At 47.8% G+C, this 18,945-nt stretch overlaps 1 protein-coding gene across 2 annotated transcripts in view; it reads right to left on the bottom strand.

The window, feature by feature from the left end:
- Window positions 1-18,945, bottom strand: part of pomt1 (protein-O-mannosyltransferase 1) — a 105,509-nt gene that overhangs the window by 52,768 nt on the left and 33,796 nt on the right. For both annotated transcript variants that reach the window (XM_056283000.1, XM_056283007.1), the window contains 2 exons: window positions 990-1,110; window positions 789-886 (listed from right to left, as the gene is read on the bottom strand). In XM_056283000.1, coding sequence (XP_056138975.1) covers window positions 789-886; window positions 990-1,110 — 219 coding nt within the window. The remainder of the gene's footprint in view (window positions 1-788; window positions 887-989; window positions 1,111-18,945) is intronic.

Raw genomic sequence — 18,945 nt, 5'->3', positions numbered from 1 at the left:
TTTATAAGGGTGGGGTACCTGCAGTCAGTTTATAAGGGTGGGGATACCTGCAGTCAGTTTATAAGGGTGGGGATACCTGCAGTCAGTTTATAAGGGTGGGGTACCTGCAGTCATTTTATAAGGGTGGGGACACCTGCAGTCAGTTTATAAGGGTGGGGTACCTGCAGTCAGTTTAAAAGAGTGGGGTACCTGCAGTCAGTTTATAAAAGGGGGGGTACCTGCAGTCAGTTTATAAAGGTGGGTACCTGCAGTCAGTTTATAAGGGTGGGGATACCTGCAGTCAGTTTACAAGGGTGGGGATACCTGCAGTCAGTTTATAAGGGTGGGGTACCTGCAGTCAGTTTATAAGGTGGGATACCTGCAGTCAGTTTATAAGGGTGGGGACACCTGCAGTCAGTTTATAAGGGTGGGGATACCTGCAGTCAGTTTATAAGGGTGGGGATACCTGCAGTCAGTTTATAAGGGTGGGGGTACCTGCAGTCAGTTTATAAGGGTGGGGGTACCTGCAGTCAGTTTATAAGGGTGGGATACCTGCAGTCAGTTTATAAGGGTGGGGTACCTGCAGGCTGGTGAGACTGAAGAGGTCTCTTAGATGATGATGAAACATTTCTGTCAGTAAACGTGTCCAGATGAACTGATTCAACTTTCTGTGATTTTCTTACCTGGATTATTGATTATCAAGACAACTTTCTGTGATATTTCAGTGATACGGAGTATCTGCAACAATAAAATACTTCAGTACCCACCGAGTAAATGTACTACTAAAATACTTCAGTACCACAGTGTACCTGTACTTCGAGAAACTTTGTCAAGAAGGAGATGTTTCGGTCAACTTCAATGCGAGTAGGAGAGTGAAGCTCCACCTCTCTCTCCTTCTGTTCCTGACCTACACACACACACACACACACATACACACACACACAATTTTTAGTAAGGTCAGGGGTCAGAGGTTGCAGTCCCTTCATGTGGAGGTGCATTGTGGGACTTACTGGTTCCGTAGCGGTGTTCCTCCACAGTCCAGGCCATGTTGCTCTGATGACCTTTATACACTTTATCAGCCACCACCTCCAACTGACCAAAGCCCCAGTCTGGCAGAGACAGGCCACTCAGCTAGTGCACACACACACACACACACACACACACACACACACACACACACACACACACACACACACATACCATGTAAAAATAAACCGTGTTGTGAAGCCGCATCTAGTAGCTCACAGCACAGCATCTCCTGGTGTGTATGAATTCTTTAAGACACCCAGTGTTCTCTTGATCTGAACATATTTGTTGTCTCTCACCAACACATGATATATTTACATTTAAATTAAGACACAAACGTTTTGACTGTTCAGATGAATTGAAACCAATAAGACCGCTCTGGATAATATTTGTTTTGCTGCTTCTGGGGTGAAAACACTGGTGGTGACGTGATCAACCTTCTGTCTGGCGGTTCTTTGATTTCTGAATTTATGAAGCTGCTTTTCTGGTCACATGGCTTTTACAGCCCATGTCTGGGTGTGAAGGAAACACCTGACAAGATTCTTTTACATCCCATGTCTGGGTGTGAAGGAAACACCTGACAAGATTCTTTTACAGCCCATGTCAGGGTGTGAAGGAAACACCCGACCAGCTTCTTTTACATCCCATGTCAGGGTGTGAAGGAAACACCTGACCAGCTTCTTTTACAGCCCATGTCTGGGTGTGAAGGAAACACTTGAAAAGCTTCTTTTACAGCCCATGTCTGGGTGTGAAGGAAACATCTGACCAGCTTCTTTTACATCCCATGTCAGGGTGTGAAGGAAACACCTGACCAGCTTCTTTTACAGCCCATGTCTGGGTGTGAAGGAAACACCTGACCAGCTACTTTTACATCCCATGTCAGGGTGTGAAGGAAACACCTGACCAGCTTCTTTTACAACCCATGTCTGGGTGTGAAGGAAACACTTGACCAGCTTCTTTTACATCCCATGTTCTTTTACAACCCATGTCTGGGTGTGAAGGAAACACTTGACCAGCTTATTTTACATCCCATGTTCTTTTACAACCCATGCCTGGCTGTGAAGGAAACACTTGACCAGCTTCTTTTCTTTTACAGCCCATGTCTGGATGTGAAGGAAGCACTTGACCAGCTTCTTTTACATCCCATGTTCTTTTACAACCCATGTCTGAGTGTGAAGGAAACACCTGAACAGCTTCTTTTACAACCCATGTCAGGGTGTGAAGGAAACACTTGACCAGCTTCTTTTACATCCCATGTCTGGGTGTGAAGGAAACACCTGACCAGCTTCTTTCACATCACATGTCTGGGTGTGAAGGAAACACCTGACCAGCTTCTTTTACAACCCATGTCTGGGTGTGAATGAAACACTTGACCAGCTCCTTTTACATCTCATGTCTGGGTGTGAAGGAAACACCCAAACAGCTTCTTTTACATCCCATGTCAGGGTGTGAAGGAAACACCCGACCAGCTTCTTTTACAGCCCATGTCTGGGTGTGAAGGAAACACCTGACCAATTTCTTTTACAGCCCATGTCTGGGTGTGAAGGAAACACCCAAACAGCTTCTTTTACAGCCCATGTCTGGGTGTGAAGGAAACACCTGACCTGCTTCTTTTACAACCCATGTCTGGGTGTGAAGGAAACACTTGAACAGCTTCTTTTACATCCTATGTCTGGGTGTGAAGGAAACACCTGACCAGCTTCTTTTACAGCCCATGTCTGGGTGTGAAGGAAACACCCGACCAGCTTCTTTTACAGCCCATGTCAGGGTGTGAAGGAAACACCTGACCAAATTTTTTTACAGCCCATGTCTGGGTGTGAAGGAAACACCTGACCTGCTTCTTTTACATCCCGTGTCTGGGTGTGAAGGAAATACCTGACCAGCTTCTTTTACATCCCATGTCTGGGTGTGAAGGAAACACCTGACCCGCTTCTTTTACAGCCCATGTCAGGATGTGAAGGAAACACCTGACCAGCTTCTTTTACATCCCATGTCAGGGTGTGAAGGAAACACCTGACCAGCTTCTTTTACAGCCCATGTCTGGGTGTGAAGGAAACACTTGAACAGCTTCTTTTACAGCCCATGTCTGGGTGTGAAGGAAACATCTGACCAGCTTCTTTTACATCCCATGTCAGGGTGTGAAGGAAACACCTGACCAGCTTCTTTTACAGCCCATGTCTGGGTGTGAAGAAAACACCTGACCCGCTACTTTTACATCCCATGCCAGGGTGTGAAGGAAACACCTGACCAGCTTCTTTTACAACCCATGTCTGGGTGTGAAGGAAACAGTTGACCAGCTTCTTTTACATCCCATGTTCTTTTACAACCCATGTCTGGGTGTGAAGGAAACACTTGACCAGCTTCTTTTACATCCCATGTTTTTTTACAGCCCATGTCTGGATGTGAAGGAAACACTTGACCAGCTTCTTTTACATCCCATGTTCTTTTACAACCCATGTCTGAGTGTGAAGGAAACACCTGAACAGCTTCTTTTACAACCCATGTCAGGGTGTGAAGGAAACACTTGACCAGCTTCTTTTACATCCCATGTCTGGGTGTGAAGGAAACACCTGACCAGCTTCTTTCACATCCCATGTCTGGGTGTGAAGGAAACACCTGACCGGCTTCTTTTACAACCCATGTCTGGGTGTGAATGAAACACTTGACCAGCTCCTTTTACATCTCATGTCTGGGTGTGAAGGAAACACCCAAACAGCTTCTTTTACATCCCATGTCAGGGTGTGAAGGAAAAACCCGACCAGCTTTTTTTACAGCCCATGTCGGGGTGTGAAGGAAACACCTGACCAAATTCTTTTACAGCCCATGTCTGGGTGTGAAGGAAACACCCGAACAGCTTCTTTTACAGCCCATGTCTGGGTGTGAAGGAAACACCTGACCTGCTTCTTTTACAACCCATGTCTGGGTGTGAAGGAAACACTTGAACAGCTTCTTTTACATCCCATGTCTGGGTGTGAAGGAAACACCTGACCCGCTTCTTTTACAGCCCATGTCAGGATGTGAAGGAAACACCCGACCAGCTTCTTTTACAACCCATGTCAGGGTGTGAAGGAAACACCTGACCAGCTTCTTTTACAGCCCATGTCTGGGTGTGAAGGAAACATCTGACCAGCTTCTTTTACATCCCATGTCAAGGTGTGAAGGAAACACCTGACCAGCTTCTTTTACAGCCCATGCCTGGGTGTGAAGGAAACACCTGACCAGCTACTTTTACATCCCATGTCAGGGTGTGAAGGAAACACCTGACCAGCTTCTTTTACAACCCATGTCTGGGTGTGAAGGAAACACTTGACCAGCTTCTTTTACATCCCATGTTCTTTTACAACCCATGTCTGGGTGTGAAGGAAACACTTGACCAGCTTCTTTTACATCCCATGTTCTTTTACAACCCATGTCTGGGTGTGAAGGAAACACCTGACCCGCTTCTTTTACAGCCCATGTCAGGATGTGAAGGAAACACCTGACCAGTTTCTTTTACAGCCCATGTCTGCGTGTCAAGGAAACACCTGACCAACTTCTTTTACAACCCATGTCAGGGTGTGAAGTAAACACCTGACCAAATTCTTTTACATCCCATGTCTGGGTGTCAAGGAAACACCCTACCCGCTCCTTTTACAACACATGTCTGGGTGTGAAGGAAATACCTGACCAGCTCCTTTTACATCCCATGTCTGGGTGTCAAGGAAACACCTGGCCAGCTTCTTTTACAACCCATGTCTGGGTGTGAAGGAAACACCTGGCCAACTTCTTTTACATCCCATGTCTGGGTGTCAAGGAAACACCTGACCCGCTTCTTTTACTGTCCATGTCAGGATGTGAAGGAAACACCTGACCAGTTTCTTTTACAGCCCATGTCTGGGTGTCAAGGACACACCCGACCAGCTTCTTTACAGCCCATGTCAGGGTGTGAAGGAAACACCTGACCAAATTCTTTTACAGCCCATGTCTGGGTGTGAAGGAAACACCTGACCAGCTTCTTTTACATCCCATGTCTGGGTGTGAAGGAAACACCTGACCAGCTTCTTTTACAACCCATGTCAGGGTGTGAAGGAAACACCTGACCAGCTTCTTTTACATCCCATGTCTGGGTGTGAAGGAAACACCTGGCCAGCTTCTTTTACAACCCATGTCTGGGTGTGAAGGAAACACCTGACCAGCTTCTTTTACATCCCATGTCTGGGTGTCAAGGAAACACCTGACCCACTTCTTTTACTGCCCATGTCAGGATGTGAAGGAAACACCTGACCAGTTTCTTTTACAGCCCATGTCTGGGTGTGAAGGAAACACCTGACCCGCTTCTTTTACAGCCCATGTCAGGATGTGAAGGAAACACCCGACCAGCTTCTTTTACAACCCATGTCAGGGTGTGAAGGAAACACCTGACCAGCTTCTTTTACAGCCCATGTCTGGGTGTGAAGGAAACATCTGACCAGCTTCTTTTACATCCCATGTCAAGGTGTGAAGGAAACACCTGACCAGCTTCTTTTACAGCCCATGCCTGGGTGTGAAGGAAACACCTGACCAGCTACTTTTACATCCCATGTCAGGGTGTGAAGGAAACACCTGACCAGCTTCTTTTACAACCCATGTCTGGGTGTGAAGGAAACACTTGACCAGCTTCTTTTACATCCCATGTTCTTTTACAACCCATGTCTGGGTGTGAAGGAAACACTTGACCAGCTTCTTTTACATCCCATGTTCTTTTACAACCCATGTCTGGGTGTGAAGGAAACACCTGACCCGCTTCTTTTACAGCCCATGTCAGGATGTGAAGGAAACACCTGACCAGTTTCTTTTACAGCCCATGTCTGCGTGTCAAGGAAACACCTGACCAACTTCTTTTACAACCCATGTCAGGGTGTGAAGTAAACACCTGACCAAATTCTTTTACAGCCCATGTCTGGGTGTGAAGGAAACACCTGACCCGCTTCTTTTACAACCCATGTCTGGGTGTGAAGGAAACACTTGAACAGCTTCTTTTACAGCCCATGTTTGGGTGTGAAGGAAACACCTGGCCAGCTTCTTTTACAGCCCATGTCTGGGTGTGAAGGAAACACCTGACCAGCTTCTTTTACATCCCATGTCTGGGTGTCAAGGAAACACCTGACCAGCTTCTTTTACAGCCCATGTCTGGGTGTCAAGGAAACACATGACTAGCTTCTTTTACAGCCCATGTCTGGGTGTGAAGGAAACACCCTACCCGCTCCTTTTACAACACATGTCTGGGTGTGAAGGAAATACCTGACCAGCTCCTTTTACATCCCATGTCTGGGTGTCAAGGAAACACCTGGCCAGCTTCTTTTACAACCCATGTCTGGGTGTGAAGGAAACACCTGGCCAACTTCTTTTACATCCCATGTCTGGGTGTCAAGGCAACACCTGACCCGCTTCTTTTACTGTCCATGTCAGGATGTGAAGGAAACACCTGACCAGTTTCTTTTACAGCCCATGTCTGGGTGTCAAGGACACACCCGACCAGCTTCTTTACAGCCCATGTCAGGGTGTGAAGGAAACACCTGACCAAATTCTTTTACAGCCCATGTCTGGGTGTGAAGGAAACACCTGACCAGCTTCTTTTACATCCCATGTCTGGGTGTGAAGGAAACACCTGACCAGCTTCTTTTACAACCCATGTCAGGGTGTGAAGGAAACACCTGACCAGCTTCTTTTACATCCCATGTCTGGGTGTGAAGGAAACACCTGGCCAGCTTCTTTTACAACCCATGTCTGGGTGTGAAGGAAACACCTGACCAGCTTCTTTTACATCCCATGTCTGGGTGTCAAGGAAACACCTGACCCACTTCTTTTACTGCCCATGTCAGGATGTGAAGGAAACACCTGACCAGTTTCTTTTACAGCCCATGTCTGGGTGTGAAGGAAACACCTGACCAGCTTCTTTTACAGCCCATGTCTGGGTGTCAAGGAAACACCTGACTAGCTTCTTTTACAGCCCATGTCTGGGTGTGAAGGAAACACTTGAACAGCTTCTTTTACAGCCCATGTTTGGGTGTGAAGGAAACACCTGGCCAGCTTCTTTTACAGCCCATGTCTGGGTGTGAAGGAAACACCTGACCAGCTTCTTTTACATCCCATGTCTGGGTGTCAAGGAAACACCTGACCCGCTTCTTTTACAGCCCATGACAGGGTGTGAAGGAAATACCTGACCAGCTTCTTTTACATCCCATGTATGGGTGTGAAGGAAACACCTGACCCGCTTCTTTTACAGCCCATGTCAGGATGTGAAGGAAACACCTGACCAGTTTCTTTTACAGCCCATGTCTGGGTGTCAAGGAAACACCTGGCCAGCTTCTTTTACAACCCATGTCTGGGTGTGAAGGAAACACCTGGCCAACTTCTTTTACATCCCATGTCTGGGTGTCAAGGAAACACCTGACCCGCTTCTTTTACTGTCCATGTCAGGATGTGAAGGAAAAACCTGACCAGTTTCTTTTACAGCCCATGTCTGGGTGTCAAGGACACACCCGACCAGCTTCTTTACAGCCCATGTCAGGGTGTGAAGGAAACACCTGACCAAATTCTTTTACAGCCCATGTCTGGGTGTGAAGGAAACACCTGACCAGCTTCTTTTACATCCCATGTCTGGGTGTGAAGGAAACACCTGACCAGCTTCTTTTACAACCCATGTCAGGGTGTGAAGGAAACACCTGACCAGATTCTTTTACATCCCATGTCTGGGTGTGAAGGAAACACCTGGCCAGCTTCTTTTACAACCCATGTCTGGGTGTGAAGGAAACACCTGACCAGCTTCTTTTACATCCCATGTCTGGGTGTCAAGGAAACACCTGACCCGCTTCTTTTACTGCCCATGTCAGGATGTGAAGGAAACACCTGACCAGTTTCTTTTACAGCCCATGTCTGGGTGTGAAGGAAACACCTGACCCGCTTCTTTTACAGCCCATGTCAGGATGTGAAGGAAACACCTGACCAGTTTCTTTTACAGCCCATGTCTGGGTGTCAAGGAAACACCTGACCAGCTTCTTTTACAACCCATGTCAGGGTGTGAAGTAAACACCTGACCAAATTCTTTTACAACCCATGTCAGGGTGTGAAGGAAACACCTGACCCGCTTCTTTTACAACCCATGTCTGGGTGTGAAGGAAACACTTGAACAGCTTCTTTTACAGCCCATGTTTGGGTGTGAAGGAAACACCTGGCCAGCTTCTTTTACAGCCCATGTCTGGGTGTGAAGGAAACACCTGACCAGCTTCTTTTACATCCCATGTCTGGGTGTCAAGGAAACACCTGACCCGCTTCTTTTACTGCCCATGTCAGGATGTGAAAGAAACAGCTGACCAGTTTCTTTTACAGCCCATGTCTGGGTGTCAAGGACACACCCGACCAGCTTCTTTACAGCCCATGTCAGGGTGTGAAGGAAACACCTGACCAAATTCTTTTACAGCCCATGTCTGGGTGTGAAGGAAACACCTGACCAGCTTCTTTTACATCCCATGTCTGGGTGTGAAGGAAACACTTGACCAGCTTCTTTTACAGCCCATGTCAGGGTGTGAAGGAAACACCTGACCAGCTTCTTTTACATCCCATGTCTGGGTGTGAAGGAAACACCTGACCAGCTTCTTTTACATCCCATGTATGGGTGTGAAGGACACACCCGACCAGCTTCTTTACAACCCATGTCAGGGTATGAGGGAAACACCGACCAGCTTCTTTTACAGCCCATGTCTGGGTTTCAAGGAAACACCTGACGCGCTTCTTTTACAGCCCATGTCAGGATGTGAAGGAAACACCTGACCAGTTTCTTTTACATCCCATGTCAGGATGTGAAGGAAACACCTGACCAGTTTCTTTCACAGCCCATGTCTGGGTGTCAAGGAAACACCTGACCAGCTTCTTTTACAACCCATGTCAGGGTGTGAAGGAAACACCTGACCAGCTCCTTTTACATCCCATGTCTGGGTGTGAAGGACACACCTGACCAGCTTCTTTACAGCCCATGTCAGGGTGTGAAGGAAACACCTGACCAGCTTCTTTTACATCCCATGTCAGGGTGTGAAGGAAACACCTGACCTGCTTCTTTTACAGCCCATGTCTGGGTGTGAAGGAAACACCCGACCAGCTTCTTTTACAGCCCATGTCTGGGTGTGAAGGAAACACCCGACCAGCTTCTTTTACATCCCATGTCTGGGTGTCAAGGAAACACCTGACCCGCTTCTTTTACTGCCCATGTCAGGATGTGAAGGAAACACCTGACCAGTTTCTTTTACAGCCCATGTCTGGGTGTGAAGGAAACACTTGACCCGCTTCTTTTACAGCCCATGTCAGGATGTGAAGGAAACACCTGACCAGTTTCTTTTACAGCCCATGTCTGGGTGTCAAGGAAACACCTGACCAGCTTCTTTTACAACCCATGTCAGGGTGTGAAGTAAACACCTGACCAAATTCTTTTACAGCCCATGTCAGGGTGTGAAGGAAATACCTGACCAGCTTCTTTTACATCCCATGTCTGGGTGTGAAGGAAACACCTGACCAGCTTCTTTTACAGCCCATGTCAGGGTGTGAAGGAAACACCTGACCAGCTTCTTTTACATCCCATGTCTGGGTGTGAAGGAAACACCTGACCAGCTTCTTTTACAGCCCATGTCTGGGTGTCAAGGAAACACCTGACTAGCTTCTTTTACAGCCCATGTCTGGGTGTGAAGGAAACACTTGAACAGCTTCTTTTACAGCCCATGTTTGGGTGTGAAGGAAACACCTGGCCAGCTTCTTTTACAGCCCATGTCTGGGTGTGAAGGAAACACCTGACCAGCTTCTTTTACATCCCATGTCTGGGTGTCAAGGAAACACCTGACCCGCTTCTTTTACAGCCCATGACAGGGTGTGAAGGAAATACCTGACCAGCTTCTTTTACATCCCATGTATGGGTGTGAAGGAAACACCTGACCCGCTTCTTTTACAGCCCATGTCAGGATGTGAAGGAAACACCTGACCAGTTTCTTTTACAGCCCATGTCTGGGTGTCAAGGAAACACCTGGCCAGCTTCTTTTACAACCCATGTCTGGGTGTGAAGGAAACACCTGGCCAACTTCTTTTACATCCCATGTCTGGGTGTCAAGGAAACACCTGACCCGCTTCTTTTACTGTCCATGTCAGGATGTGAAGGAAACACCTGACCAGTTTCTTTTACAGCCCATGTCTGGGTGTCAAGGACACACCCGACCAGCTTCTTTACAGCCCATGTCAGGGTGTGAAGGAAACACCTGACCAAATTCTTTTACAGCCCATGTCTGGGTGTGAAGGAAACACCTGACCAGCTTCTTTTACATCCCATGTCTGGGTGTGAAGGAAACACCTGACCAGCTTCTTTTACAACCCATGTCAGGGTGTGAAGGAAACACCTGACCAGATTCTTTTACATCCCATGTCTGGGTGTGAAGGAAACACCTGGCCAGCTTCTTTTACAACCCATGTCTGGGTGTGAAGGAAACACCTGACCAGCTTCTTTTACATCCCATGTCTGGGTGTCAAGGAAACACCTGACCCGATTCTTTTACTGCCCATGTCAGGATGTGAAGGAAACACCTGACCAGTTTCTTTTACAGCCCATGTCTGGGTGTGAAGGAAACACCTGACCCGCTTCTTTTACAGCCCATGTCAGGATGTGAAGGAAACACCTGACCAGTTTCTTTTACAGCCCATGTCTGGGTGTCAAGGAAACACCTGACCAGCTTCTTTTACAACCCATGTCAGGGTGTGAAGTAAACACCTGACCAAATTCTTTTACAGCCCATGTCAGGGTGTGAAGGAAACACCTTACCCGCTTCTTTTACAACCCATGTCTGGGTGTGAAGGAAACACTTGAACAGCTTCTTTTACAGCCCATGTTTGGGTGTGAAGGAAACACCTGGCCAGCTTCTTTTACAGCCCATGTCTGGGTGTGAAGGAAACACCTGACCAGCTTCTTTTACATCCCATGTCTGGGTGTCAAGGAAACACCTGACCCGCTTCTTTTACTGCCCATGTCAGGATGTGAAAGAAAAAGCTGACCAGTTTCTTTTACAGCCCATGTCTGGGTGTCAGGGACACACCCGACCAGCTTCTTTACAGCCCATGTCAGGGTGTGAAGGAAACACCTGACCAAATTCTTTTACAGCCCATGTCTGGGTGTGAAGGAAACACCTGACCAGCTTCTTTTACATCCCATGTCTGGGTGTGAAGGAAACACCTGACCAGCTTCTTTTACAGCCCATGTCAGGGTGTGAAGGAAACACCTGACCAGCTTCTTTTACATCCCATGTCTGGGTGTGAAGGAAACACCTGACCAGCTTCTTTTACATCCCATGTATGGGTGTGAAGGACACACCCGACCAGCTTCTTTACAACCCATGTCAGGGTATGAGGGAAACACCGACCAGCTTCTTTTACAGCCCATGTCTGGGTTTCAAGGAAACACCTGACGCGCTTCTTTTACAGCCCATGTCAGGATGTGAAGGAAACACCTGACCAGTTTCTTTTACATCCCATGTCAGGATGTGAAGGAAACACCTGACCAGTTTCTTTCACAGCCCATGTCTGGGTGTCAAGGAAACACCTGACCAGCTTCTTTTACAACCCATGTCAGGGTGTGAAGGAAACACCTGACCAGCTCCTTTTACATCCCATGTCTGGGTGTGAAGGACACACCTGACCAGCTTCTTTACAGCCCATGTCAGGGTGTGAAGGAAACACCTGACCAGCTTCTTTTACATCCCATGTCAGGGTGTGAAGGAAACACCTGACCTGCTTCTTTTACAGCCCATGTCTGGGTGTGAAGGAAACACCCGACCAGCTTCTTTTACAGCCCATGTCTGGGTGTGAAGGAAACACCCGACCAGCTTCTTTTACATCCCATGTCTGGGTGTCAAGGAAACACCTGACCCGCTTCTTTTACTGCCCATGTCAGGATGTGAAGGAAACACCTGACCAGTTTCTTTTACAGCCCATGTCTGGGTGTGAAGGAAACACTTGACCCGCTTCTTTTACAGCCCATGTCAGGATGTGAAGGAAACACCTGACCAGTTTCTTTTACAGCCCATGTCTGGGTGTCAAGGAAACACCTGACCAGCTTCTTTTACAACCCATGTCAGGGTGTGAAGTAAACACCTGACCAAATTCTTTTACAGCCCATGTCAGGGTGTGAAGGAAACACCTGACCAGCTTCTTTTACATCCCATGTCTGGGTGTGAAGGAAACACCTGACCAGCTTCTTTTACAGCCCATGTCAGGGTGTGAAGGAAACACCTGACCAGCTTCTTTTACATCCCATGTCTGGGTGTGAAGGAAACACCTGACCAGCTTCTTTTACATCCCATGTATGGGTGTGAAGGACACACCCGACCAGCTTCTTTACAACCCATGTCAGGGTATGAGGGAAACACCGACCAGCTTCTTTTACAGCCCATGTCTGGGTTTCAAGGAAACACCTGACCCGCTTCTTTTACAGCCCATGTCAGGATGTGAAGGAAACACCTGACCAGTTTCTTTTACATCCCATGTCAGGATGTGAAGGAAACACCTGACCAGTTTCTTTCACAGCCCATGTCTGGGTGTCAAGGAAACACCTGACCAGCTTCTTTTACAACCCATGTCAGGGTGTGAAGGAAACACCTGACCAGCTCCTTTTACATCCCATGTCTGGGTGTGAAGGACACACCTGACCAGCTTCTTTACAGCCCATGTCAGGGTGTGAAGGAAACACCTGACCAGCTTCTTTTACATCCCATGTCAGGGTGTGAAGGAAACACCTGACCTGCTTCTTTTACAGCCCATGTCTGGGTGTGAAGGAAACACCCGACCAGCTTCTTTTACAGCCCATGTCTGGGTGTGAAGGAAACACCCGACCAGCTTCTTTTACATCCCATGTCTGGGTGTCAAGGAAACACCTGACCCGCTTCTTTTACTGCCCATGTCAGGATGTGAAGGAAACACCTGACCAGTTTCTTTTACAGCCCATGTCTGGGTGTGAAGGAAACACCTGACCCGCTTCTTTTACAGCCCATGTCAGGATGTGAAGGAAACACCTGACCAGTTTCTTTTACAGCCCATGTCTGGGTGTCAAGGAAACACCTGACCAGCTTCTTTTACAACCCATGTCAGGGTGTGAAGTAAACACCTGACCAAATTCTTTTACAGCCCATGTCAGGGTGTGAAGGAAACACCTGACCCGCTTCTTTTACAACCCATGTCTGGGTGTGAAGGAAACACTTGAACAGCTTCTTTTACAGCCCATGTTTGGGTGTGAAGGAAACACCTGGCCAGCTTCTTTTACAGCCCATGTCTGGGTGTGAAGGAAACACCTGACCAGCTTCTTTTACATCCCATGTCTGGGTGTCAAGGAAACACCTGACCCGCTTCTTTTACTGCCCATGTCAGGATGTGAAAGAAACAGCTGACCAGTTTCTTTTACAGCCCATGTCTGGGTGTCAAGGACACACCCGACCAGCTTCTTTACAGCCCATGTCAGGGTGTGAAGGAAACACCTGACCAAATTCTTTTACAGCCCATGTCTGGGTGTGAAGGAAACACCTGACCAGCTTCTTTTACATCCCATGTCTGGGTGTGAAGGAAACACCTGACCAGCTTCTTTTACAGCCCATGTCAGGGTGTGAAGGAAACACCTGACCAGCTTCTTTTACATCCCATGTCTGGGTGTGAAGGAAACACCTGACCAGCTTCTTTTACATCCCATGTATGGGTGTGAAGGACACACCCGACCAGCTTCTTTACAACCCATGTCAGGGTATGAGGGAAACACCGACCAGCTTCTTTTACAGCCCATGTCTGGGTTTCAAGGAAACACCTGACCCGCTTCTTTTACAGCCCATGTCAGGATGTGAAGGAAACACCTGACCAGTTTCTTTTACATCCCATGTCAGGATGTGAAGGAAACACCTGACCAGTTTCTTTCACAGCCCATGTCTGGGTGTCAAGGAAACACCTGACCAGCTTCTTTTACAACCCATGTCAGGGTGTGAAGGAAACACCTGACCAGCTCCTTTTACATCCCATGTCTGGGTGTGAAGGACACACCTGACCAGCTTTTTTACAGCCCATGTCAGGGTGTGAAGGAAACACCTGACCAGCTTCTTTTACATCCCATGTCAGGGTGTGAAGAAAACACCTGACCTGCTTCTTTTACAGCCCATGTCTGGGTGTGAAGGAAACACCCGACCAGCTTCTTTTACAGCCCATGTCTGGGTGTGAAGGAAACACCCGACCAGCTTCTTTTACAGCCCATGTCTGGGTGTGAAGGACACACCCGACCAGCTTCTTTACAGCCCATATCAGGGTGTGAAGGAAACACCTGACCACCTCTTTTACATCCCATGTCTTGGTGTGAAGGAAACACCTGACCAGCTTCTTTTACATCCCATGTCTGGGTGTGAAGGACACACCCGACCAGCTTCTTTACAACCCATGTCAGGGTATGAGGGAAACACCGACCAACTTCTTTTACAACCCATGTCTGGGTGTCAAGGAAACACCTGACCAGCTTCTTTTACAGCCCATGTCAGGATGTGTAGGAAACACATGACCAGCTTCTTTTACATCCCATGTCTGGGTGTGAAGGAAACACCTGACCAGCTTCTTTTACATCCTATGTCTGGGTGTCAAGGAAACACCTGGCCAGCTTCTTTTACAGCCCATGTCAGGATATGAAGGAAACACCTGACCAGTTTCTTTTACAGCCCATGTATGGGTGTCAAGGAAACACCTGACCAGCTTATTTTACAACCCATGTCTGGGTGTGAAGGAAACACCTGACCAGCTCCTTTTACAGCCCATGTCAGGGTGTGAGGGACACACCTGACCAGCTTCTTTACAGCCCACGTGGGGGGGGGGGAGACACCTGACCAGCTCCTTTTACATCCCATGTCAGGGTGTGAAGGAAATACCTGACCAGCTTCTTTTACAGCCCATGTCTGGGTGTCAAGGAAACACCTGACCAGCTTCTTTCACAGCCCATGTCTGGGTGTGAAGGACACACCCGACCAGCTTCTTTTACAGCCCATGTCTGGATGTGAAAGAACCACCTGACCCGCTTCTTTTACATCCCAAGGCTGGGTGTCAAGGAAACACCTGACCAGCTTCTTTTACAGCCCATGTCTGGGTGTGAAGGACACACCCGACCAGCTTCTTTACAGCCCATGTCAGGGTGTGAAGGAAACACTTGACCCGCTTCTTTTACAGCCCATGTCAGGATGTGAAGGAAACACCTGACCAGTTTCTTTTACAGCCCATGTCTGGGTGTCAAGGAAACACCTGACCAGCTTCTTTTACAACCCATGTCAGGGTGTGAAGTAAACACCTGACCAAATTCTTTTACAGCCCATGTCAGGGTGTGAAGGAAACACCTGACCAGCTTCTTTTACATCCCATGTCTGGGTGTGAAGGAAACACCTGACCAGCTTCTTTTACAGCCCATGTCAGGGTGTGAAGGAAACACCTGACCAGCTTCTTTTACATCCCATGTCTGGGTGTGAAGGAAACACCTGACCAGCTTCTTTTACATCCCATGTATGGGTGTGAAGGACACACCCGACCAGCTTCTTTACAACCCATGTCAGGGTATGAGGGAAACACCGACCAGCTTCTTTTACAGCCCATGTCTGGGTTTCAAGGAAACACCTGACCCGCTTCTTTTACAGCCCATGTCAGGATGTGAAGGAAACACCTGACCAGTTTCTTTTACATCCCATGTCAGGATGTGAAGGAAACACCTGACCAGTTTCTTTCACAGCCCATGTCTGGGTGTCAAGGAAACACCTGACCAGCTTCTTTTACAACCCATGTCAGGGTGTGAAGGAAACACCTGACCAGCTCCTTTTACATCCCATGTCTGGGTGTGAAGGACACACCTGACCAGCTTCTTTACAGCCCATGTCAGGGTGTGAAGGAAACACCTGACCAGCTTCTTTTACATCCCATGTCAGGGTGTGAAGGAAACACCTGACCTGCTTCTTTTACAGCCCATGTCTGGGTGTGAAGGAAACACCCGACCAGCTTCTTTTACAGCCCATGTCTGGGTGTGAAGGAAACACCCGACCAGCTTCTTTTACATCCCATGTCTGGGTGTCAAGGAAACACCTGACCCGCTTCTTTTACTGCCCATGTCTGGGTGTGAAGGAAACACCTGACCAGCTTCTTTTACAGCCCATGTCAGGGTGTGAAGGAAACACCTGACCAGCTTCTTTTACATCCCATGTCTGGGTGTGAAGGAAACACCTGACCAGCTTCTTTTACATCCCATGTATGGGTGTGAAGGACACACCCGACCAGCTTCTTTACAACCCATGTCAGGGTATGAGGGAAACACCGACCAGCTTCTTTTACAGCCCATGTCTGGGTTTCAAGGAAACACCTGACCCGCTTCTTTTACAGCCCATGTCAGGATGTGAAGGAAACACCTGACCAGTTTCTTTTACATCCCATGTCAGGATGTGAAGGAAACACCTGACCAGTTTCTTTCACAGCCCATGTCTGGGTGTCAAGGAAACACCTGACCAGCTTCTTTTACAACCCATGTCAGGGTGTGAAGGAAACACCTGACCAGCTCCTTTTACATCCCATGTCTGGGTGTGAAGGACACACCTGACCAGCTTTTTTACAGCCCATGTCAGGGTGTGAAGGAAACACCTGACCAGCTTCTTTTACATCCCATGTCAGGGTGTGAAGAAAACACCTGACCTGCTTCTTTTACAGCCCATGTCTGGGTGTGAAGGAAACACCCGACCAGCTTCTTTTACAGCCCATGTCTGGGTGTGAAGGAAACACCCGACCAGCTTCTTTTACAGCCCATGTCTGGGTGTGAAGGACACACCCGACCAGCTTCTTTACAGCCCATATCAGGGTGTGAAGGAAACACCTGACCACCTCTTTTACATCCCATGTCTTGGTGTGAAGGAAACACCTGACCAGCTTCTTTTACATCCCATGTCTGGGTGTGAAGGACACACCCGACCAGCTTCTTTACAACCCATGTCAGGGTATGAGGGAAACACCGACCAACTTCTTTTACAACCCATGTCTGGGTGTCAAGGAAACACCTGACCAGCTTCTTTTACAGCCCATGTCAGGATGTGTAGGAAACACATGACCAGCTTCTTTTACATCCCATGTCTGGGTGTGAAGGAAACACCTGACCAGCTTCTTTTACATCCTATGTCTGGGTGTCAAGGAAACACCTGGCCAGCTTCTTTTACAGCCCATGTCAGGATATGAAGGAAACACCTGACCAGTTTCTTTTACAGCCCATGTATGGGTGTCAAGGAAACACCTGACCAGCTTATTTTACAACCCATGTCTGGGTGTGAAGGAAACACCTGACCAGCTCCTTTTACAGCCCATGTCAGGGTGTGAGGGACACACCTGACCAGCTTCTTTACAGCCCACGTGGGGGGGGGGAGACACCTGACCAGCTCCTTTTACATCCCATGTCAGGGTGTGAAGGAAATACCTGACCAGCTTCTTTTACAGCCCATGTCTGGGTGTCAAGGAAACACCTGACCAGCTTCTTTCACAGCCCATGTCTGGGTGTGAAGGACACACCCGACCAGCTTCTTTTACAGCCCATGTCTGGATGTGAAAGAACCACCTGACCCGCTTCTTTTACATCCCAAGGCTGGGTGTCAAGGAAACACCTGACCAGCTTCTTTTACAGCCCATGTCTGGGTGTGAAGGACACACCCGACCAGCTTCTTTACAGCCCATGTCAGGGTGTGAAGGAAACACCGACCAGCTTCTTTTACAGCCCATGTCTGGGTGTCAAGGAAACACCTGACCAGCTTCTTTTACAGCCCATGTCAGGGTGTGAAGGAAACACCTGACCAGCTTCTTTTACATCCCATGTCTGGGTGTGAAGGACACACCCGACCAGCTTCTTTACAGCCCATGTCAGGGTTTGTAGGAAACACCCGACCAGCTTCTTTTACAGCCCATGTCTGGGTGTGAAGGAAACACTTGAACAGCTTCTTCACAATCATATTTTGTCTTTAGTCACATGTCACTCAGTACAGATGGTGGTAACTAGGCTCGGGTCCTGGGCTGTTCTGCTGGTGTCTGGACACTGCTTGGCATCCTGCTCATCATATTCTTCATATATTTTATAATTCCATTATAATTGTTATCCTCTTTCAATGCTGTATTGTGTAAACACAAGATCATTGCACGTTGTGCTTCTTGGGAGAGAGATCCTCCTCTGGTGCCCTCCCCGTGGTTTCTTCCTAACTTTTCTGTTAAAGGTTTTTAGGGAGTTGTTCCTTAGCCAATGCGAGATTCTAAGGACAGGATGTTGTGTTGCTGTAAAGCCCCCTGAGACAAATTTGTCATTTGTGATGTTGGGCTATACAAATAAAACTGACTTGACTTGAACGCCCTCCTTCCCTGGTCTGTTTGAGACGTTAACTGACAGCACTGCATTTAATCACTGACAAGAGTCCCCCACAAAACGTGCGAGAATTCATCTGGATATTAAGAACAATTTGTGAATCTGATGAGGAGTTTTCTCTAAGAACAACCTGAAAAGAAATAAGAAGAACTTAAGATGATGATGCTGCGTGAGGTTCAGTGTCTCTTAAGATGATGATGCTGCTGCGTGAGGTTCACTGTCTCTTAAGATGATGATGCTGTGTGAGATTCAGTGTCTCTTAAGATGAGGATGCTGTGTGAGGTTCAGTGTCTCTTAAGATAAGATGATGATGCTGCGTGAGGTTCAGTGTCTCTTAAGATGATGATGCTGTGTGAGGTTCAGTGTCTCTTAAGATGTGATGCTGCGTGTGGTTCAGTGTCTCTCAAGATGATGATGCTGCATGAGGTTCAGTGTCTCTCAAGATGATGATGCTGTGTAAGGTTCAGTGTCTCTTAAGATGATGATGCTGTGTGAGGTTCAGTGTCTCTTAAGATGATGAT

Source organism: Lampris incognitus, chromosome 1, assembly GCF_029633865.1.
Source record: "Lampris incognitus isolate fLamInc1 chromosome 1, fLamInc1.hap2, whole genome shotgun sequence".
Taxonomy (NCBI): domain Eukaryota; kingdom Metazoa; phylum Chordata; class Actinopteri; order Lampriformes; family Lampridae; genus Lampris; species Lampris incognitus.
This window is presented reverse-complemented; position numbering and strand designations above follow the sequence as displayed.